The 24,170-nt window shown below is 33.6% G+C and overlaps 4 protein-coding genes across 4 annotated transcripts; 2 read left to right on the top strand and 2 right to left on the bottom strand.

Annotated features, from left to right (window-relative positions):
- Positions 1–424: 424 nt before the first annotated feature.
- LOC127119271 (peroxidase 28) lies at positions 425–1,868 on the top strand. The gene is made up of 2 exons (XM_051049472.1): positions 425–848; positions 959–1,868. Exons 1-2 carry the CDS (start codon positions 432–434, stop codon positions 1,739–1,741), a joined length of 1,200 nt encoding a protein of 399 aa, XP_050905429.1. The 5' UTR covers positions 425–431; the 3' UTR covers positions 1,742–1,868.
- A 113-nt stretch (positions 1,869–1,981) lies between these two features.
- LOC127119272 (ribose-phosphate pyrophosphokinase 4) lies at positions 1,982–4,591 on the bottom strand. The gene is made up of 7 exons (XM_051049474.1): positions 4,165–4,591; positions 3,656–3,971; positions 3,275–3,370; positions 2,866–2,934; positions 2,588–2,716; positions 2,369–2,468; positions 1,982–2,276 (listed from the first exon to the last, which is right to left on the bottom strand). Exons 1-7 carry the CDS (start codon positions 4,515–4,517, stop codon positions 2,143–2,145), a joined length of 1,197 nt encoding a protein of 398 aa, XP_050905431.1. The 5' UTR covers positions 4,518–4,591; the 3' UTR covers positions 1,982–2,142.
- Positions 4,592–5,501: 910 nt separating this feature from the next.
- Positions 5,502–6,662, top strand: LOC127123013 (uncharacterized). Its single transcript, XM_051053280.1, has one exon. The coding sequence runs from the start codon at positions 5,502–5,504 to the stop codon at positions 6,660–6,662; it is 1,161 nt and encodes a 386-aa protein (XP_050909237.1).
- Positions 6,663–7,085: 423 nt separating this feature from the next.
- LOC127119270 (protein PUTATIVE RECOMBINATION INITIATION DEFECT 1) lies at positions 7,086–15,113 on the bottom strand. Its single transcript, XM_051049471.1, has 9 exons — positions 14,633–15,113; positions 13,879–13,991; positions 13,613–13,788; positions 12,841–13,149; positions 11,640–12,603; positions 10,853–11,546; positions 9,669–9,949; positions 7,798–8,464; positions 7,086–7,541 (listed from the first exon to the last, which is right to left on the bottom strand). Exons 1-9 carry the CDS (start codon positions 15,074–15,076, stop codon positions 7,299–7,301), a joined length of 3,891 nt encoding a protein of 1,296 aa, XP_050905428.1. The 5' UTR covers positions 15,077–15,113; the 3' UTR covers positions 7,086–7,298.
- Between the last annotated feature and the right edge of the window lie 9,057 nt (positions 15,114–24,170).

The following is a 24,170-nucleotide window of genomic DNA, read 5'->3' as shown; positions in this document are numbered from 1 at the left end:
CAAATGTCTTTACGTTATTTCAAGATTAAGTTGCGCCTTTAATCCAATATTTTTCTTTCACAAAAATATCATAACTATTTATTTCTTTCCACTGCAAGAAATTTTTAGATCCATCGTTCCAATAGCTGGCGTATTTTTAAACTACATTTTCGTTAAGATATCTAAAAAAATCCTAGGTTTAGGAAGCTGCATGAGTTGCTAAACTTGGTTTCTATTCCAACGAATAAGAAAGCAACCAATAAAATTAAAGACTCACTATATATAACCAATATCTATAAACTATTGGAGCTGGCTATGGCTACACCTCAATCAAACTATTAGAAACCTGTCTATAAATAATAATAACAACAAAATACATTTGATTATAAAAAGGTTCTATTACCTTTGTTCTTCTTCGGTGTAAACCTTGAACATCCATTTCAACATTTAAAATGAAAATGGCACGGATCATACTTGAGACATTTCTCTTGTTTAACTTGGTTATTGTTCCTTCTCTAGCTTATCCATTTGGACTTAACTTTGGATTTGGTTTACGAAATAATGATGATGTACAAATTGATGAGCAACCACAAGTAAAAAATGGTGAAGGAATGGGAAATTTAAAGGTTGGCAAAGAAACGGGAAATGAAAAGGTTGAGAATAAAAAGAGAAATGCAATTTTTGAGGCAGAAAAGCTAATTGAAAAGGTTGCGGTTGATGATAGAGCTAAACTTAAGGCAGGATTCTATGCCCAAACTTGTCCCAATGCTGAGAAAATCGTTGCTGATGCTCTTGCTGATGCTGTTAAGGTTAATCCAAATGCAGTTGCTCACCTCGTTCGTCTTCAATTTCATGACTGTTTTGTTGTTGTAAGCTTTTCTTTTCCATATTCCAACCATTCATTGCTATGAGAAAAAAATGTTAAACTATACTATGATCTATGTTCTAAAATCATGCTTGGTTATGATGAAAAAAACAGGGATGTGATGCGTCAATCTTGCTAGACTACTCACCAACAGGAGACAAAGTAGAGAAAAGTTCAATGTTCAATGGACAACTTCTCAAAGGAGCTGACATAGTTGATGACATAAAAGAAAAGCTAGAAGAACAATGTCCAGGAATAGTGTCATGCTCAGACACATTAGCATTTTCAATCAATGAAGGACTGTTCCTTGCCGGTTTACCTCGTAGAGCGCCTCTTGGCGGCCGCAGAGATTCGCTCTATTCTCTCGCATCCATCGCGGAGGACGACAATCTCCCACAGCCTAATTGGTCAATTGAAAGAATGGTTTCACTCTTCATAAAAAAAGGTTTCACAATTGAAGAAATGGTTATCTTACTCGGTGCACATTCAATTGGTTCGGCTCATTGTGATGTTTTCATGCAAAGGATTTTTAATTACAAAAACACGAGGAAACCTGACCCTACGCTACCAGCTCCAGTGGTTGCAGAGTTTCAAGGTGTCTGTAAGAATGCTGGGACACCACAATTTAGAAACCCGACTGTGAATTTCGATGAGACACCAAGAAAGCTTGATAACTTGTTTTACAAGAATATGTTGACAAGGAACAAGACGGTCTTGATTACGGATTCTCATTTGATTGATGATCCTAGAACAATTCCTATTGTTGTGAAGATGGCGGGTGAGAATGCTTTGTGGCAAAAGAGATTCGCTGATGCTATGGATAAGATGGGTGCTTTGAATGTTCTTACTGGAGACGCTGGTGAAGTGAGGACTACTTGCAGGGCCACTAATAATTAAATGTGTGTTATTCATTAATCTATGTATGTAAAAGTTGTCATTATGTTTGATTCAATTTTTTTTTCTTTTTACTTTTTATTATGATAGTTTGATATATTAATGATACATTATTATTTTTCTTGTTTAATTTTTCTTTGGAATTTGTTTTTCAAGTATATACAGCAAGTAATATAGAAAAAAATATTATAAATCATTTTAATCAGCCTGTTTTATTTTTGGGAAAGGAAACAGCAACAAGAATAAACCAAAATAAACCAGCTTTTATTCAATTGGAAGTTCTATTCGCCTATGAGCCGCAAATTAAAAGAGTTCAACTCTCACTATTATTTCTACTACTAACCTTAACCATGTCTCTTCCTGTGTCCATTTTATTTTGATGAAATTATAATATTACATTCCCATCAGATTTGAAGACTGGCTGATATAGAGCTTGCTAGGCTGAGAACCTCAAATGGTGCCCTATGCATCACCTCCTTCACTGTTAAGGGACATGAGTCTGTGATCCAGAAATAGGTGAATGCACTTTCTGGGTTCCCTGCGCACGGAACGTTAGAAATAATGTAAGAAATTAGGTTAGCATATTTCCTAATCAAAAGGGATTAATGAGCAAAGGAGAGCAAGCATTACCCCCATTATCATGCCCAAAGCGTTCCCATGATTTATTTGGAAAAATGCCATGAGTCACATAAGCACTTATCTTTGCTGCTCCATGAGCTGCCAAAACTTTCTGAAAAATCACAAAATTTCGGGTTACCGAGAAAAAATAGGAAGTGTGTTTTCTATTATAAGTATAAGATTTCCAATTTTCGACTCATGTAGAAATTGGCTTACACTGATGTTTCATACCTGGCATTCTATCAGGGTTCCACCTGACTGAACCAAATCATCAACAATCACAATATGCCGACCCTTAGGATCTCCCTCTTTAATTCGAACTATTCGTTTATCTCCTTCGCGAACTTTTGCACAAACTACCTGCATATGCATTGTGTAAGTGCTATCATACAGAAAAGTCACTCCAAGTTAGTACGATTTTCACACTGGTAGCTTCTAGACTAGTACCAGTGTTATATTTGACTTCAACAAAATTTGGGAAACATTGTTAGATTAAAAATATGCAATACCGTTGGAAAATGCTGCAATTGCTTATGAAACCGTTTCCAGGCCCCGTCATCAGGAAAAGCAACTGATATCTGAAACAAGAAAGCCAGAATTTCCATTGATATGAGATAGTATGAAAGTGATCATCCTCATTCAATTTTTCAATCAATATGTATAAAATGTAAGCTTGTTACAGTCTAAATTGAAACTATAGAAGATTAATCAAGAGTATTGAATGCCGGCTAAAAGGGAAAATACCAGTTGCAATATTTAAAACAAAGGGAAATTTGTTTAGTTGATTGGAGCAAAATAATAAGCTCAAAGTATTTTACATGACAACAAGTAGGCAAGGGAAAATCGTAACAGTATATGAAAAAGTAGATAAAAAACACAGCCGCAAAGGGAAGAGTTAAGTATGAATGAAAGCCTAACATTGTCAGAATCAGGCAGATCTTGGAGCCTTCTTTTAAGCAATGGTATACCACTCTCAAAGCATGGCAAAATGTTGTCACCAAAGTAGAATCTCTCCTGAATTATAATAAATAATCAAATAAGTAAGGGCAGGAATTTCATGATATAAAGAATGGCATATGAACCAACAAAGTATGTGTTTGGCTTCATTGGAAACTATCAAACATTGTTGTTTTATTGAACAAAAATTGCTTTTGACAACGATAAAGTGTAGTTTTGTGTTAGGAATAAAAATTTAGACTAAGTTCTAAATCATTATTTCATTCAAAATCACAAATGACAAACATTCACCCAAACACACACCTAGAACAATTGTAGAAAGCAATTCTACCAATAGCACACCTGCAAAGCATGAATGTCAAATGTGACCAAACTCGTTGGTCCTCCTCTAGAAATCGGTATGTTTGACAAAAGCCTGGCCAAAGTAAAAGCGGTGGCGATATCACCTTCATCCTCCATTCTTTCAGAAGTTCCGGTTGGGAAAAACGGAAGCACAAGTGTAAATGAGGCAACAAACAGTTTCGGCAAAGCATAAATAACAGGAATCTGCTCAAAAATCACAGCCGGAGAACTGAATGAAGCCAGAAAAGCCACATGCTGTCCGCGAATGCCTTGAGCATTGGGAATGAAAATGTTGGGGAAGCCATCAGGAAACTTGCTGAAGTTTTCAATTTCATAAAGCATTTCAGTGAAACCATTAAACAAACTATACTCAAAAACACTAACAAGCCAAAAAAAGAATCAATGCACCATAGCAACAGCATTTCAATAAATTAGAGAAAATTAGGTTACACATTGTTGAAAATTGAAAGCAGCAATGTGAATGAAAATGAGTGAGAAAATGAACGAACCCCCAAGAGATGGATCGGAGTTCAATGGCATCAGATTCAGAGGCAATATTGTAAGCTAGTGATTTGGTTTCAGCAGAATAAAAGAGAACAACCTTCTTGGAATTCTTCGAATTGAGTTGAGAAGCTGAAGAAGAAGCAGAGACCAATGAGGAAGAAAAAGAAGAATTGTTGCTGTGAACCGAATCTCTATTCATATTTGAGAAATGTTCAATTGTGGAATTTCGATGATTCTCGAAACTGCACTTTACGCTGAAATTGTAACGGAAATTGGAAGAAGAGAGAAGATGCGGAGAGTGAGAGAGTATGAGTTTGTTTGTTTCCGGAAATAACGGAACAGGTGGCATGGCCGCCATTATCGGTGTTCAGTTGAAACTCTCCGATTTCCAGGTGGATGAAATCAAATAATTAAATTCCGTTGCACTCAAATATAGGATTTTTTTCATATATCGAGGAGGTAATTAAATAACTAAATTCCCTATTTAATATTTTTATTATTTCTAGTTTTAATTTATTATTATTATTATTAAATATTTTTAAATCAAATTAAAATATATTACAAATATTAAGATTAAATAATTTAAACATGTTTATTCTATTTGTTTATCGGTGCATCGCACGACTAATATGTTTATTAAATATTAGTTATGTATTATAGTTTAAAGTAATTTAAAGCATATTTAAATTATATAATTTATTTTTTGATATTCAGTGTGGTTTTTATACAAATATAGTTAAAATTTAATACTTCCCATCTTATAAAAATAACAATGTATATTTTGAATATAATCAAAAATTACAAAAAAAAATAATAATAATAAATATTAATAAAATCTAGAGGGCAAGAATAAAATCTCTTATGATTTTTGTCACATTAATTTTCGATACCCTACCTCCTACAATAACTTTATACAAAATTAATCTTATATCTTATATAAGAATAGATACTTTAATATTAAATATGAAAGAATTAAATCTGATTATTTTATTTGATTTATAAATCTTTTATTTCTACATTTAGTTTTATAAGTTTTTGCTTTTGTTAAAATAAATCTAGTTTGTTATAAATTTGTTTAAAAATTATATCTTTTTAAAACTAAATTATATTTTTTAATATTTTGTTTAAAAAATTTAAATCCTTATCCAAGCTTTACTCTCTATAAGACAACTAGTATTTAGTTGCCGTTCTTGTTTTTATCTATAGCAAAAAAAATAGTAAGAAACTAATTTGTTTCTTAAACTATAACAAACCAAGGGTTTATAAGAAGAAAAATCCTACCTTATTTGCATCCTCCATCATCCTTTTCCATTATATTATTTTTATTTTCATTCTTATTAATATGGAAGTGCCTCAAGACATTGTTTTTGAGATATTTTCATGGTTACCTGCAAAAAGTATTTGTAAGTTCATGTCAACTTGCACTCCATTATCTAACTTTTCAAAAGAAATATTTTTCAAAACAAAACAGGCTCGGAATTTGTTGGGGACAGATGATTCATGTTTTTTTATTCAACCTGATCAAGTTAGTCAAAGGTATGAAAAAAAAATTGAATTGCTTTCTTTACCTAAAGAGCGACCATCTTCGGGTGTCCCCTATAATGCTCTTGCATTCTTATCAAATTTTGTGTGTGTATTAGATTCAAGTAATGGTTTGCTTCTTTGTCACACAATTAATGACCACTCAATTGAGTTGTTTATATGCAACCCAATTACAAAATCTTGTTTTTTCATTCATACTCCAGAGTCACTTCAAAAAAATCGTGATTTTTGTAATATAAATCTTATGTTAGATTGCTCTCACAGATCTTTAAATGATTTCAAAGTGTTTCTTTTTGAAGTTACACCGGATTGGTGGCCAACATGTTATAGATGCAATGTTTATCATGGTAAAGAAGGTGTGTGGAAAATAATGGAACATAGTTTTCTACCCGGTGAAAGGGCCATGAAATTTGACATGCCTGTGTTTCATAAAAGAGCACTTCATTTTATCTCAGATAACACTCCTTACATTACAAAATCAAGTCCTTTTTATAAGCCATATATAATGTCTTATAATTTAGAGAATGGAAATTCAAAAATGCTTAAGTTGCCGTGGAAAGCTATAAAAGATTGTCATGACTGTAACATGGGCATATTCAATTGGGGCAAAGTTTCAAGCTCAAATCAATCCATTTGCTTGGTGAAATTGATGAAATTTGTTTTTACCGTGTGGTGTTTAAGCGATTATGAATCAAGTATTTGGCAAAGGGTTTTGAAAATAAGAGTGAAAACATTGGGATTAAAGGAGAAATATCCTAATGTTACCGGATTTATGATTATGAATGGTCATCTTTTAGTTTTTGCAACAGAAAAAAATGTTTATAGTTGTGATTTGGGTGATGAAAAGTTTATGATGGTCCAAGAAATAGGTCAACACAACTGTGGACTTCACCCTCGCTTTATCCCATACTCAAATACTCTTCGTCCATGTGGAACTAATGCTCGGGATATGTCTTATTAAAAACTTTAATGTAATTGATGGATTTGTGGAACTAATGCTCTTATTAAAATTCTAATTTTAATGTAATTGATGTTATTTTCTATTGAGAACCATTACTAGAATTATATATGCTACCAATTGTGGCATTTTTGTTTGATAATAGTTTATTTAGTTAGAATTCATGAGTTTTATTGTATTACTAGTGTCTTGTTATAAGGTAACTCCATAGTGTTTTTTTTTATCATAGTTTCTTTAATTAATGAAATGTCTCTCAAGCTGGGCTTTTTGCCCTTTTGTTTCACAAAAAAGCAAAAATGTCTTTCAAACCAAAATGCACCTGCTACTAGCTCACCTTGTAATAGTAGATGATAATCAAATATTTTTCTTGGTTTTGTTTTGAAATCTGTATTTCTAGATTACACATAGGGGCACAAAGGGCAAACAAAATGCTCGAGTTGCTTTCCACAACTTGTCTGCAGAACATAACATAGATGCTGTTAATCTTTAGACAGGTTGTTTATCAGTTTTGGTTTTTTAAGAGTTAGCCATTTATCTATTTTACAGCTACAAGTTCTAAAGAAAATTAAATAGTTTGCGGCAAATAGATGCCCCCTCAATAAACGGACTCGGCTCTACCATTGTTCATCATCACTAATGTTATCTACAACTATCATCATCTACAGTCAAGGTGCTAAAAAACAACTCAATTTCTTCCAACAACCTCTTACTACCCATATGAAATCCCCAAAAATCCATATCTAAATAGGCCTCGGATGCCATCAAATCAATGAGATGCTGGCAAATATCTCCAAGATCATATGGCATGGCGAGGACCTTCTTTATGGGTTCACTTGGGAGACTGTCTTGAGCATTGTTAGAGTACATATGCCGTCTGCATTCCTGTGAATAACATAAATGGCACAACTATGTAATCTATATTATTTAAATGTGCCCGTGCACCTACATGTTTCCCATGTTTTTCTTTTGCTAAATCACCAATTATCACTATTAATAGACCTTATAGACTTATGTGAGAAAAAAGATCTAATAGATTTGATACATGCGGAAGATTTTTTTTATTTGAAACACGTGGAAGAATTTTTCTATGTAATATACAAAAATAAAAAATAAATAAGCTGAAAAAGGAGGAAGTTACCTGCAGCATTTGATTTATAGTTGCAATTTGCTCGGTACTTAAGAAGTCAGACTTCAAAAGTTGTCGAAATAAAACCAAAATTTCCGAGCTCAAATCACTAGCAGCAAGGTTTTCCAGTATGCCAGATATGCACGAGTTATTAAGAACAGACCTCATCCACTGGGGAATTTTATGAAGTTTCAGCAGCGCGATAGCTATAAGGACTGCAGGCGTTTGACTGTTTGTGAATGATTGTGATGCTATAGCAGGCGCTGCCAAAGATACTGTCATCTCCTCTATAATCAATCTAAACCAACTGCTCTTTCCTAACTGTTCCGTTTCCTTTGCCAGATTTTCCCACCGCAGAAGAATCGACAGGCAGAGTGCACAATTTGTAGCCACTGATGGGTCATTATAAAATACCAGCCCTTCCAATATATTCCTTAAGGACATTAAATACCCAAATGTACATTTCAACTCTTCTTGTTTACTGTTTATTTGATCTGATATTCTGTTGAACAACTCTAACAGGCAATAAGAAGCAATAATCTTGACCACAGGAGAACCAAAATGCAGAAGTCTGCACAAGTCGTGACAACGAATGCCTATGAAGGCTTGTGGTTCAGATGAATTCATTGAAATAAGGAAGCTTTGCCAATCCACAAACCCGGGTAGGATAGCGTGCAAGCTAGAACAGAGAATTTAGCATTGACAACATGTTAGAAATCATTTATATTTCTGTTGCAACATTGATAGATATCTTTACATTTAGAGTAAATCATAAAGAAAGTAAAATGTAACAAGCATTCACTGTAAAGATGTTAGTTAAGAACTCAAAATATTGCCTTCTACAGTAATTCTTGTGTAGTCACAAACAAGTGCGACAAATTCTCAATTTATAGTAATATATAAAAAAATGGAAGTGAGTTGCAGCTATGTCTCATTTCGTAACTACTCCTTTAATATTAGTGTAACTCTGCTTTTCACCATAATTGGCAATGCCTTAGTTTGTATACTTTTGTGTCCTTGATTTTTGAGTGGCTACCATGATTATGGGTCAAGAGTTACAAGTTTAACTCCATGTTCATCAAATTGATCGTTAATGAATTGATGTCATTGCTAAAAATAAATTATTAACAGAATTGAGGGTTGTGAAAAATTAAATTTACCAACTTCTCTTTTTCACATGGTTCTATAAGAATTAATATTTATTCAGCAAATCTAACACTGGCATTATCTAGTTAAGAACTAATTTTACATTACCCTGACAATGGTTAGGGTAAGGCCTTAGTAAATCATCTCTAGTTTGGAAGGATGCTGCTTTCCTGCCCATTTGGTTTCTTAGACAGTAAGCTAACTAACTAGTTATTATTTAAAAAATCACATGTTCTCTTATATAAGCATAAGTAAATAACTTTGAATAACAAACTACATTAAAATATTAATATATTCAGTATTGAAAGAAATGAATGTTTTTAAAATTGTTTTCCCATAATCCATATCTTTCATTAATGATATAAGTATGCATTATGAGTTATTCCATTTTGAATGTAAACATTTTCTAATACAATTTAAAGACAGGTTTCAAAGTTTGCAATTTGGAAATATCAAATTATAACCAGATGGTCTGTTTTTATATATTCTCATCTCAAAATATTTCAGCCTTCTTTGTTGTGTTTCCTATCTTTCAATATCTCTTAACTTTTTTTTTCTAAAACAAATTTTAAGACACTCACACAATTTGAGAATCTTTATTAGGGTTAAAGTAGTTTCAACACCAATTTCATTTTATTTTCAAATCATTATTTGAACTATTACAAGCACAAATTGCAACTGCAAGAAGAGGATAAGTGCTCTTCTATTTTTCTACTACTGAGGCAAGCGGGGCTTACCTTTTAACAGCAAAGTAATGAAGCAAAAGAACAAATATTAAAGTTTCTCCAGTACTTGTTCCCTCGTCATGGTCAACCAAAGCAGGTCCTTCTGAAGAAGCTGCACTGACTATTGTATTGACGACAGATATTATACAAGTATTAAAAAGAATGGCCTTTGAAGTCTCTTCAAGTACTTTATGGGTGGAAAGATGTAAGATCAAGGAAAGAATGCCAATCACGAAGAGACTTTCTTGACTTAAGATATCATCCTTTATTGGTGGAATGGAGTACTCCATCATCTGCAGAAGTGTTACATGCTATTAGAACTAACAAAAATCATTGCCATATAGACTACGGCTTTGCCTTGCCTAAAATGTGGATGTTGTGTTAGACCTCTTATAAAGAATATTTATAATTTTGTAAGAGGAAGGGGTACAAATAAAGCACGTTAAATGCCGTAAAGTAGCAGTTACACGCATAGGAGCAGCCATTATAAATGTTATCTGTAGCAGTTATAGAGTCCAGGAGCAACAATTAGTATTATTAGATTAACAATTATTATTATTAGGAGCAGTTACAAAACTTAGGCAGGGTGAGAAGGGAACAGAACCATGTTCTGGTTATCATGAAGTTGTGAATGTTAGACACTTGAGAGGGAGAGAACCAAGCTCTCAAGTCTTGGTATGTGTGTGTCCTAATGTTCTGCATTATTTTCTTATAGCTAGTGTAAGGTGTGTAAGTGTAATATTCTGGTTTTGAATTGTTCATCACAGCTATTATCAATAAAGTATTTCCATGTATCCAAATTGTTCTGTTCAGTGCCAGTTTCTATCAGATTGCACATTTAACATTTGGGAAAATGACATCTCTATCAACAAAACTTAATAAACTCCTAGTCAAAGAGAGATGGCCGGGTTACAAACCACATTTAGTCTGAGCTAAATTGGCACAAATAGAAAGGTCCAGGAACTAATTCTAAAGCAGGAGTAAATTGGAAAGAACAAAAGTACACTGTACTTTAGCCAAATAAAAAATATAGATGCTAATAAGCCACTCTAAAAGAAAAGTGAGTCTTACATATGGAAGAATCTAATGACAGTAGTCATTAAATTTCTATAATCTTAACAACTTTGTATGAACAATTAACATTTTAGTATATGAAAATGGGATGTAACATGCATAATTGAAATTCAGTTACTCACCTTCATGGTTACTGCAACCCAACTCTGATCAGTTGATAGTGTTTTAGGATGCACTGAACTCAAAGTGCTAAAAACTAAAATCAAGATGGGCATGAAAGTTGTTGTCGAGAAGCACTGAGTCCTTATTGCTGTCCCTATTCCATGCAAAGATAGTTGGCTAGAAGCAGCTGGACATATATGAATCATAGTTGCCATTAAATTCAGAACAGAAATTATGTCATGTTCCTGGCCATCTTCCTCAGCGAGTTGTGCCAATAAGCACACGAAAATTCTAGCTCCATAGTTATCTTCAATGGATGCTAACTCTGCAAGTGTCTGTACATTTACAGTTTGGTTACTGTTTCCAATAATCATGGCATCCCCTTCTAAATTATAGTTTCTGCAGAATTTCAAAATCTGATGACACAGTGATTCAGTTATATTCTCTTGTTGAAACAACCACTTCAATGATACTGTGTGAATTCTAGCAGAAAGTAAATCCCATTTGCCATTGTTTATGAGCTGGAATATAATCTCCTCAGCTTCTTGACTATAGTTAATTTGGTAGTTCATATTGCCAAGACCCCTCAACAAACTGTAGAGATTCACCAATCGAGTCACCGTCAAATTATCAGTTGTCCAATCATGAAAATCACTACTATTAAGTAGAACATATTGTTCAAGAGAAGCTAAAACCAATTTATCATCTGCAAGTCTAGCAATGAAAATCAGAAAACTGTTAGACAAGAAATGTCTGTGAATTGTTAATGAGGATAATAAGACTCAAATGGATATTGTAGTTCACTACCTTTCGTCATATAATGAACTGGTGTACATAATTAGCAAAGCAGCAGATTGACAAGGAGAAAAATCTAAATTGTCTGTACTCCTTTGCCCCAGCATAAAGAGTAAATCGACAGGGTCCGAAGGCAGATGTAAAGCAGCATCTTCAATAGGTTGTCCAGTATCATTTCCCAGTAGAGAATCTATGAGTGAACCGATTAACAAATATATTCTCTGTTTCATCCTATCTCCTGAATATAACCCCAAACATCCATATGAAAAACTGAACCAGCAAAATGACATCAAAGTCTCTGCAAATTCCCTAGAATTAATAGTACAATGCAGAAGCAGTATCGAATGAAAAATTTCCAGCAAGCCCAGGATAATTTCTTCTTCCATTTCATTGATGCTTGTTGCAAGCCAGGGCAGTAAATGTGTTCTGCATATATCTAGAACGCCAAGTCTAAGTTCTAGTTTGCTAGTGTGAGTGGAGTTTGCATCATGACTGTAGGCATATGCCTCATTAAGTAGGTACAAGCATTGCAAAATTTGGTTGATATTCCTCTCAGAGACATAGAGACAAGCTAAAATTGCATGTTTGACTGCTTCCAAAATTGATTTTGAGAGATCTAAAGCTCCATTACAAGTTGGAGATCTCATAAGAGTCACAAATACTGAGCAAGCCATTATAAATGTCTCGGGAACCATGCCCATCTCCCCATCAGAATGCTTTATAAGCATTCTTATCAAAACAAGGACAAGCTCCTCCAGCTGAGAAGTTGATACAGCTCCGGGACACTCTGAAATGCATTCATAAATGAGCTTCAGTGTCTCGCATTGAACCGGATGAAAAGGAACTTCAGTCACATAGCGCAGTACTGGAACCAGAGTTGAAAACCCAACAACCAGCCTCGGTCTAAAAGCTTCCTCTGAATTTGATAAAAGATTTAGTACCTGAAGGCACATCTTGACTTCCGGATCCTTATTCTCTGTTCATTCAGAAACTAATTAGTAAGCTGCCTAGTTAAAACAGTAAGGTTAAAATTAAGTTATGCATTCACAGACTTTTAATGTGGAAAAATAAGCCAAGCTAAATCAGAATAGTGTAAACTTTATTCAGATAATGAGGCTATAAATTTACGAAGTTTCCCTCATAGCTACAGAAACATCTCTTTCATCAAGGCAAGGAATGCCTACGTTTAGCAATTTCTGCATAAAGTTCTCACCTGATAGTCTCAATATTTCAAATAAATAATCTGCAACATTTTCTTCCACTAAAACTTGAATCTGATCGCCTGAAGTCCCAACTGAGGACAAATAATGAAAGAGAAGATCTAGACTGCCGATTTGAACTTGACTCTCTGATGAAAGTAATGGGCCTTTGATTGCTTCAGCAAACAGATTAACCAGAGATGCTCCCTTGGCTCTATCTTCAGTTTCTTTAGAACTAACTTCGCCAGCTAAAGACATGTTACCAATATCATATACAGATTCTTCTCTGAGCAACTGTCTTCGAGCCAGCATTGTCAAAAGTGCTGATGAGCAATAAAGTACTGTTAACCATAATTCATAATAAGACAAGAATGGCAGTTGTATAGCAAACTATCTTATCTTACTAAACCTATTCGGGAAACTGTGGCTACACTGACTTCTAACTCGCCTTGGAAAGATTAATGTTAACCACATGTGCATTAAGTGAGCAACTTTAGTGCTTAACGATGCATACTAACAGGAAATTGACCTTTCCACCGACATTCATGATATAACTTAGTCATCAAAAGTGATGCTTGACATGGAACATGGGTCTCTTAATATCAATATCATCTTTATTTGCATCTAAATTAGTACACAAAAGGTGAAAAAAAAGAATCTCCTATTGTTGCTTCATGTCTAAAATAGGCTTAACAAAAGGGAAAAACAAAAGGACATCTAAAAAAAGAAATTACAAGCATTCTATTTGATGAACACAAATATTGAAATTAAAAATCAATAACGTACCGATACAATTCAGGCGAACATCATCATTTTGGGTCTTCAAGAGAACATCTATCAGCAGGTACAAAAGCTTTGGACAAAAGGGGATCAACATATCACTTCCATCACCCGCTTCTGATATACTATCAAGAGCAGATAATTTGTAAAGCACAAAAAGGACTTCTCCACGAATCTCCTCACTGCACCGAGAAGTAAAAAACACTAACAAAATGTAAAACAAATCTAGCTAAAAGTGACAAAAACACATCAAGATGACAACATTTTTTCACCTTGGCAATTGAAGACCTGTAACAAGAATGGAAATGAGACTATATATGTCTTTGATGTGTACGTGGAGATCATCCTCTTTCTCACAATTCAGAAGAACACCTAGGCAGTGAAGCTTTACACACAGTAGCATCAGAACAACAAAAACAGTTCATAATTCACTTTATAATAATATATTATTTATAATTCTGAACACACATGACGAGTAACTACCTATGAAGTATGGACACAGACACCTACACCGGACATGACACCGACACTGCCATGTCAACACCAATAATAATTATGAATAAATTAAATGTAATCACATGTGCTGGTGTCATGTCAGTATCAGTGTCCTACACTGCCACGCCTTTTTTCAAAGGTGTCTGTGCTACATAGAGCTAACTGCTAATTAATGCATGAACATAATAGATCCTCAAAATATTGTACTCATACTCGCTGATTTTCAGAGCATTCACAGGTTCAGCTTATTAATTAACCCTCTGGTCACTATTATAACTAAAAAAAATTAGGTTCATTGAATAATTAATTATTATCCGATATATAATAATGACCCGAATATTCATTGATTCGAAAGTTTTCTTTTTATAATGGTGACAGGAGGATGGAGGATGTATTTGGCAATAGCAATCAAAAAGTAACAGCTAATCATTGTAGGTGCATAATAGATCCTCAAATTATTTGAACTAATTAGCACTTAACAGTTGCAATCAACACAGAGAAGTTAAGATTGGAAACTGAAAATGAAATTACCGTGTGCAACTGACGTGGACTCCAACCTAAAGCACCAGAAGAAACACGATCTGAAACCCTAGCAACAAACTCACGGCAAACGGAAGGATCGGATGAAACAACGAGGTTGAGGATGAGATTAACGAGTTGTTCAGCGATAGGCTCGTCGTTGAAAGAGGAGAGAGCGGTAACGAGAGGGGAAACGAAGAAGTGAGGATGAAAAGTGACGATGGAGTGAAGGAAATGAGGTATGGAGAGGGAACGAGAGAGCTGGGAGAGAGCGTAAGAGACATGGATAGTCGGAGAGAGAGGGTTAGAGATGAGGTTAGAGAAACACACGAGGCAGATGGTGCCGCCGTGCTGTGTTTGAAGGTTAAGAGAAGAACGGTGGCCGTGAGAACAACAACACCGTGAATCGCCGTCGTCTTCAACGTCTATGTTCTGTGAATCGATGTTCATGTACATTTTCAAAATTCGCCAATAAAGAATGGCGCCAAAATTGTCTTTTAAGTAGTTAGGAATTGGCTCTTTCAGTTCGGTTGCTGTTAATTGCCTTTTATTTTGTTTATTATTCATATAAATTATTTTGTGTATAGTCTTTTTTAGTATGAATGAAAATTACATATCTCAAATAACTCTCTATACATCATATTATATACTTTCTCCGGTCATTATTATAAACAACAAAAAAAAAACTTTTTAAATTTATTAAATAAATGATATATTTGATCATTATTAAATATTAGATACATCAATTATTTGATGAAACTAAAAATAAATTATTGCTTATAATAATTATAATGAGAATGTATATTAATATGAGAAATTTAAAACAATAAGAAGATGGTGTGGAAATTTTATTTCTACTCTTATCTCTAATTTTGTCATGTCATCAATTTGAAGGCAAATTGTGTTTAAAATTTGATTTTTCTAACCAAACTATCATATTCAACCATATTGGTTACAATTTCAACCTAGTTGATAAATCTTCTACTTTATTTCACTTTAATCATCCTTTGAACCAATTTTTACTCTCTTTGGTTACAAACTTCACACCTCACAAAAAGTCGCATATAGAAAAGGAATTCACCAAAGCAAGAAACAGATAGAACTGAAGCCCGCAACTCTCTTATGTACAAACCCTAACAAAATAAGAAAGTGCAAAAAAAAAGTTTGGGCTCATGTGTTACCTTGTGAAAATTATCTCAACAATCTAGATATCGTATGTTCTACCAACATAAGCAGTACAAGAACGATGCGAGAAAGGAGATTGAAGAATAGTGCATATTGTTGGATATGTGATTCCACATACAATAGGGAGGTGAATTGTGGGTTTTAGAAAAACTATAGTTAGAAAACATCTCTTTCATCTTTATTAAAATTTGAAAATATTTTTTATAAAAATGTTTGAAAGATAAAAGCGGAAAGTAAATATGACGAAAGTAAAGAGTTGAGGGTAAGAGAAATGACACCAGAAACTATAGAGGTTCGTTTAAAATGAAAAGATCTAATTTGCTTCCCAAGATTTGATCTTGAGAGTATATAGTAATGCTTAAGAGATTTTAGTAGGTTAAACTCTTGAACCCCCTTATACAAGAAAAAATTAAGTTTTATGCTAACTTACAACCAAAAAACGAACAACTGAGAGAAGCAGCTAGTCTTCCTTCCAAACATAGACTTGTAGAAAGAAGCAGTTAGTCTTCTTGTAAGAATACGATTTGGTTTTGCATTTGACCTTAAGTTTTGATGATAACAATACACAGGTTCTTAAAGAACAATTTTGTACCCTAATGATTTTGTTAAGTGTGGAGCTACTAGAAACAAGTTATGACTCTGAGGATGTGATGTGTGATGCCATCAAACTTTGAACTTAGTGAACTCTGATTCAAATAAGTAAAACAATGTGTGTTCTACAAAGATAATCAAGCTCTGGATTACTCTGCTCAATGCTTCTGGTCATCGTTCATCCATAAAGCTTCAGTTTATGACTTTGATAAGAGAAGCCTTTGATGTTATCAAGCTCTGAAGTCTTGCGATCAACAACATTGATGAACTCTGTCACCAGACTCTGGATCAAGACTCTGAAGACTAGGTTCTAAAGACTCTCTCATATAGATTTTGATTCTTCTATGCATGTTTCATCAACTCTCTTTCTGAAGCCTCTGAATATTATAAGATAAGATCAAAAAGATTTATGTGAGAAAATAGTATATGGTACAAGATCATTATTCTTTCCACTACACTGATTTCGTGGGAAAAGGGTTGTACTATTGTACCATTTTGTCTCCCATTTTCACAAACTGTTATGCAAGGATACAGGTACTTATGAAATTCCATTTATGCCCTTCAACGAATCTTTATATTGCATATATAAAGGAGTATTTGAAGAATGGAATAGAAACAACAATTCTATGTGAATATTGCAATACTATGAAACTTTTGAGAGAAAGAAAGGCATACACGCAAGGAACTTTTGTTCATACTCTTTCATAGAAAATATTTTTTTTGTGTATACATATTTGTAATACATTTGTGTAATATACTTTCGTAAAAGCATCTTTGTAACACACTTTCTTTCTCAACTTTTGAGTTGTATTTCCTTGAGAGACCAGGGTATAGTCAAAATTTCTCAAGAAGACATTGATAGTTTGTCTTTATGGTTGTAATCAAGTTTGGCTATTGTGGATTAAGTCCTTGTGATAAGGCAAAATTACCTTGGCGAATGGATTGGAGGTAGCTTCGTTAATAACGAACCAGGATAAAAATAGTTGTGTTCATTATTTTTATTCTAAGTTATCTCCTTGTTGTTTTGGGTAAAAAAGATTTTCATTCTAGAAACCAAATTCACCCCCCTCCTTTCTTGTGTTTACGTACCTTCAATTGGTATCAGAGCCTGGTTCTAGTATTGATTGTTTATCAAACATTTCACTGTGTCAGATAAAGATCCAGATTTTTGAAATATAATGACATGAGTCCCTCCACCAGTTGCACCTGTTGCTAACAACGACATAGATCACTATAGTGTCAAACCCCCAATTTTTTATGGAGAAAATTTTGACTATTCGAAAGAGAGAATTGAAATTTTCTTTCTTGTTCATGATATGGATCTATAGGACATGGTAGTTTATAGCTACATTCATCCTGTTAATGATAGTGGTAATAAGTTAGAAAGAATAGTGATGACTGGTCAACAAAAGAAAGATTACGTAAATCATCATAAGGTAGAACCACTCTGTTGAATGATATATCATATTCTAAGTATGAGAAGATCATAAATAGAGACACGACTAAACCTATATTTGACTCCTTAAAGATGACTCATGAAGGAAATGCTCAAGTGAAAAAACCAAAGCACTTGCCTTAATACAAAAATATGAAGCCTCCAAAATGGAGGATGATGAAACAATTGAGAACATGTTCTCAAGGTTTCAGACTCTAGTTGCAAGACTGAAGGTTCTGAACAAAGGTTACTCTATTGCAGATCATGTTAAGAAGATTATCAGAAGCTTACCCAAGAGATTGAGGCCTATGGTAACTGTGTTGAAATTGTCTAAATATTTAAATAGCACCACTCTTGAAGAACTTGTAAGTTCTTTAAGAAGTCACGATATAGAGCTTGAAGAGGATGAGCTTCAAAGAAAAGTTAAATTTGTGGCTTTGAAGTCTATGGGAAAGTCTGAAAAGGCTAAAGCCTTTCAAGTTGAAGAAGAAGAGGAATCTGAAAAAGATTTTGAAGAAGAAGATGAGTTGTATCTTCTTTCCAGAAGAGTTAACCAACTCTAAAAGAATAGACAAAGAAAGTTCAGAGGATCAAGAAGGACAAGTAGTCTCTTTGAGTCTACATATGGATTGAAGAAGTCTGGTGATAGCAAAGACATTACCTGTTTTGAGTGTGAAGATCCAGTTCACTACAAAAATGAATGTCCCAAGCTGAGAAAAGACATACCAAAGAAGAAATTTTTCAAAGGGAAGAAGAACGGTCTGATGGCTACCTGGGATGACTCTGAATCCTCAGAAGATGACTATGAGGAAGAGTAAGCAAATGTTGCACTGATGGCACATAAAGAAGAATATGATGGTAAGACTCAATTAGAATCAAAGTCTGAGTCTGAGTCGGACTCTTAAAAGGTATTTCCTGATCTATCTCGTTCTGAATTAGAATCTTGCTTATCTGAAATTTTGGAAAAATATCAGAAGCTTCTGAACAAATAGAATAATCTGAAACAAGCCCATGTATTTGAATCTGAAGCACATAGTAAGCTTAAGAAAGAATTATCCACTCTTAATGAAGAAAATTATATTATTAAAAATGACAACTCTGCCCATCAAAGTAAGAGTTCTAAACTTGAGGAAGAAATTCTTTCAGAAGCTTATATGGATTATGAAAATGTCATAAAGAAATATGACAAATCTTTTCAGACATTTCTTGCTCAAAATATAGATAGAAGTGAAAGGGATTTAATGATATATGGAGTTAGCAGAAATAGAAAAAGGGGAATTGGTTATGTGTCTAAGCAAATACCTATTTTAAAATAAAAGGCAAAACCAAAAGCTCTTTATTCCCATTTCTCTTATGCGCATGCACAAAATGATTATTCTGCACAAAGACACAAGTTCACTAAGAACTCTGGGAGAACTAACCAGAAAGGACCCCAAAAATGCGGGTACCTAAGGACAAGATAATATATGTTGCAAACCTTCTTAACAGCACAATCAAAACATTGGTCATGGTACCTGGACTCTGGTTTCTCACGAAACATGACGGGAAGAAGGCATATGTTCCAAGACCCGGAACTTAATCATGGTGGCTTCATGGGTTTCAGAGGTAATCAGAAAGGTAAGATTATAGGCTTTGGAACAGTTGGTAATGGTTATCTCCCTTGTATTACTAATATTTTATTAGTTGATGGAATAATGCATAATTTATTGTTCATAATCTTTAATCAAAAGTCTTGTAAAGTTGTTAGTTAGATACATAGCTCCATTATTTTTGATGGCAAGACAAAAAATAACATTTACAAAATTAGACTTTCTAATCTTAAATATCAAAATGTTAAATGTCTCATGTCTGTTAATGAAAAGCAATGGATTTGACATATACGATTGCCCCATGTTAGCATGAGAAGAATTTCTCAACTAAATAAGCTTAATTTAGTCAGGGGCCTTCCAAATCTAAAGCTCTCTTCAGACGCTCTTTGTGAAGCATGTCAGAAAGCAAGTTTTTGAAAACTTCTTTCAAATAAAATAATGTTATTGTTAACTTTAGGCCTTTGAAACTCTTGCATATTGACCTTTTTAGTCCAGTGAAAACTACTTATGTCAATGACAAGAAATATGGTTTAGTCATTGTTACGACTACAGTAGATGGACATGGATTAAATTCTTAAAACACAAGGATGAGTCACATCTTGTGTTCTCTACCTTCTACTTACAAGTGCAAAACAAGAAATATTTTAAAATTGTTAAAGTTAGAAGTGATCATGGTGGTGAGTTTGAAAATAAACTTTTTTATAAACGTTTTGATGAAAATGGAATTTCCCATGATTTCTCCTGCCTTAGAACTCCATAATAAAATGGAGTTGTATAGAGGAAGAATGGGACTTTGTAAGAAATGGTCATAACTATGATCAATGAGAAAAACATGGCTAAGCACTTCTGGGTGGAGGCAGTTAACATAACATGTTATATTCAGAACAAGATCTCTATAAGACCTAATTTGGGTAAGAATCCTTGTGAATTTTGGAAGAATTGAAAGCCTAACATTTCTTATTTCCATCATTTTTGATGTATCTATTTTATTTTTAATATTAAATACAATCTGAATAAGTTTGATTCTTGTAAGACCCCAATTTTGACCCTAAGATCCCTCATGCTATCTCATCATTTGCATTGGCTTTGGGATCACACATTGGTATTCTCCTCCTTACCTCTTTCATTGGTTTGCATTGGGAGAGATCACCAAGCACTTTTGATTGTATCATACTTTTTTTTTCTTTGTTTACTAACCAAAATACCAAAAATATGTCTAGTGTAGTTTCATTTCTATTGTAGGTAGTGTGTGCATCCATTTGTGCCCTATCAAGTTCATATTTATGGTTTGAGACCCTCAATGCAAGAGATCAATCAAGGAAAGGTTAATATTGGTTCTAAGTATCATATATGGATCCCCATGTTATTTAATTGTCATTTTTATCAAGAATTCATCAAGTGTTTTAAGCTTGTTTACCTTGGAAGCCCTAATTCATCTAGGTATCTTATGTGACTTTCTCAGCAAGTTTCTTCAATAAATGGTAAAATATATCAAGGTATACTTCATTATAATTCATCTCAAGCATATATGATTATCAATGATCCCCAAATACCAAAAGAACTTCAAGTTTGCAAGTTGGTTCAAAGAGGTTGACCAGAGAAAGTAAAGTAGTTAAATCTGGGGTTCCCTATACCATATCTCCTACAATTCTTGTCATATGAAAATTATTCCAAGATAAAAGTTACTCTTTATTACATTACAAACAACTTTCATGTTGTCATAAATATCTAATATTGCTTGGAAAGTAATTTTTATGGTAAAAGATTATAGGTCATTTTGTTTGTGCCCTAGTTAGAAGGTTAACTTCCAAGAATCATAACTTGCTTAATTTTTATGATATGAATATCATCTAAGTTTCATGATTAAATTCAAGATGTCTTCTACAAATTTTCTTATTTGATAAATTCCAAATTTCACTTTCAAGGGAATGTACCAAAAGGAAACATTATAGGTCATTTTGGGCGATCATCATTGAACAAGCAATTTTCCTCAACTTCTAAAATCCATAACTCCCTCATGCAAGATTCAAATGGTGTCAAATTTGTTACCAAATTTAATAGTATTGAAAGAGATACAACTCTAAAGAAGGAACCATTTTCATTTGAATCTTATAGAAAAAGTTATTCAAGGTGGAAAAAGTGGTCATTTGACTTTTAACTTAGAAAATTTTCAACTATGTTTGGTTCCTCCAACTTCCACCTTAAAATTCATCATGATTCAAGCTCCAAATGGAAAACATTTCAACAACAAAGTTTCTCTCCTTCATGTTATCTTTATAAAGAGTCCAAGATCATGGTATTTGGAGCATTTTTGAGTGACTTGCACATGGGTGTGATGCATGACCCCATTTGGAAAGTTTCATGACCAATTTTAATTTCACTAATGCATGGTTTCATGTTATTGTTTCAGGATGATTTGCACATGATTTTAGACATATTCACATCATTTCATGGGCCTTGTGCATGCCCATGCAAGCATGCAACATGACATTGTTATTTTTGGCATTTGATTGAAAGTGTGTGAAGAGCAATTGGATGGCTATAAATACATTGCCCTTGTACTCAGAATGAAGAGGACCTTGCCCCAGCTTTGAACTGCAACTTCCCTAACCTTCATTAATAGGATAACCTTGAAAATTTCATTTGAAATTGAGTGTCAATTCCATTTTTTTAGGATTGAAACTCCAAGGATCCAAGCCATTTGATCATCCATTTCACTTCCTGCAAGTTGTTAGAAGCAAACCAAGCCAATTTGGAAGAGAGATCGAGCTCAATTGAAGCAAATCGGAGGTAATTTTTGTGAATTTTCTCTTCTTCGATTCTCCCTCAATTTTCCATCATTTTGCTTGATCTTTGGTTGTCTGAAGATCTACCGATGTAGGCAACAAGATTGAGTTGCTTTGAGGTCAAATCGAAGTAACTCAGTTCATACTCCTCAATTTTCAATTCCATATATCTCTCTATATAGTGATAATTGGAAAATTTCTAGGGAAAATTCGAACTCCCCGCGTTTTCCCTTCAAATTAGTGTCTGCATATTTAATTTTCATGAACTTTGGTGGTGGACCAGTCCGGTGAGGTCCACTAGAGAAGATGATCGAAGCCTAGCTCTGGTGGTGTGCTGGCTCAGTTCCAGCCATCTGATTATGTTCCATGTTTTAATCAAAGCCCTTGGTTTTAATTACCCATGTTGTGACACGTTGACTCAAGTGTTTGATACACCCTTAGCGCGTGACCATTAGATTTGTCACCTACATTAATGAGGGAGATCTGATGGCCTGTGTTTTCCTTTTATTATAATTATTCTAATTTTATTTTAATTAACCATATTTTGTTTAATTCATATTAAATTAATTTTTAATCTAAAAAAATATGGGACTTTCACGAAAAATATTTAAATATTTTCCTCTTTCATATTTTGAATTAAAATAATTTTTTGGATTAACTTTGATATTTTTTGTGAATTAAATGTTTTTGACTTGTTTTTAAATATTTTTAAATACTTCTGACTTTCCAAAAATTCCATTTTTTTGTCTAAGGTCCTTTGACCTTGTATGACCTATGATAATCAGCTTGGCCATTTATTTGGTGATTTGGAGGGACTTGAGGTTTTTACTTTTGAAAAATGCATTTTAATTCATTTTTAATTTGATTTTTAATTGTTTAATTGTTTAAAAATATTATTGAGTCATTTGGTTGACCTTGTGATGTTTGACTTTCTGTTTGGCCTTGATCATGGTTGATTTGAACTTCCATTTGACCAATACTATTGGATTTATGGGGTTGATGAAATGTACATTTCATCCCTCAAAATGAATGGATAGTATTAGTCAAATGAAATTCCTCCTATGATCAATTTGGGTTTCTATTTCCCTTTCCCTCTTCATCTTTATCCCTATTTTTCCCCAAATACATTCATTGACCAATGAATTCTCAAATATCAAATGCTAGTTAATTCATCAATGACCTCGTCTCAGATGAATCAACATGAGCTTGACTGAGATAGGTCCCTCCCTTTTTATTTTATTTTTGTATGGTATGTTTTAGGAGATTGGTTCTTTGTACCATGTCTCTAACATGCATTAACACCAATATCTTTATTGCCCGACCTCAGATAGTTGTGACTTCTACATAAGTCCAATTACGATTGCTTAACATAGAGCTAAATTTGTCCCACAAGGCAAAGCATTCTTGTAAGTGAGATTGTAAGTCTCCCATTCTTCTTGGTATTGTGTGAAGACTTGACCTTTTTTTCCATTTGTGAGAGCTAGTGGCATACTTATTGATTTATCCAAGTTGGAGCCCTTCTCATAAATGATGTTTTGGCTCGTGTCTTCATACTTGTGAATGAATGATTGAGTGTTCTCCAAATAATGACTTAAACAATTAAAACTCTTCACTAACATTTGACTAACTTCTTATTAACATTGATTTACTTTCAAGTCATTTACTTAATGCAATTTAAACTCGAGTACTTTTATCATTCATTGCCATTTACATTTCCTGTAAGATGTTTACGTTTCATTAATTTTTACTTTTTCTCACTTGAGCCATATCATTTGTGCTTATATCTTATGTGTTTTTAATTTTGTTATGTTTGTGGTCTTAGGACCTTAAAATATTTAATAAACAATAAAAATCCTAAAAAATATGTTAATAGACTGTTGGACCTCTGCCCTTGACTTGATCTGAACTCTTGGACTTAGAAGTATGCAACATTCTCATGCTTCTAAGGACTTGGCCAATGCCAT

The sequence above is a fragment of the Lathyrus oleraceus genome, chromosome 2 (genome assembly GCF_024323335.1).
Source record: "Lathyrus oleraceus cultivar Zhongwan6 chromosome 2, CAAS_Psat_ZW6_1.0, whole genome shotgun sequence".
NCBI classification, from domain to species: Eukaryota; Viridiplantae; Streptophyta; class Magnoliopsida; order Fabales; family Fabaceae; genus Lathyrus; species Lathyrus oleraceus.
This window is presented reverse-complemented; position numbering and strand designations above follow the sequence as displayed.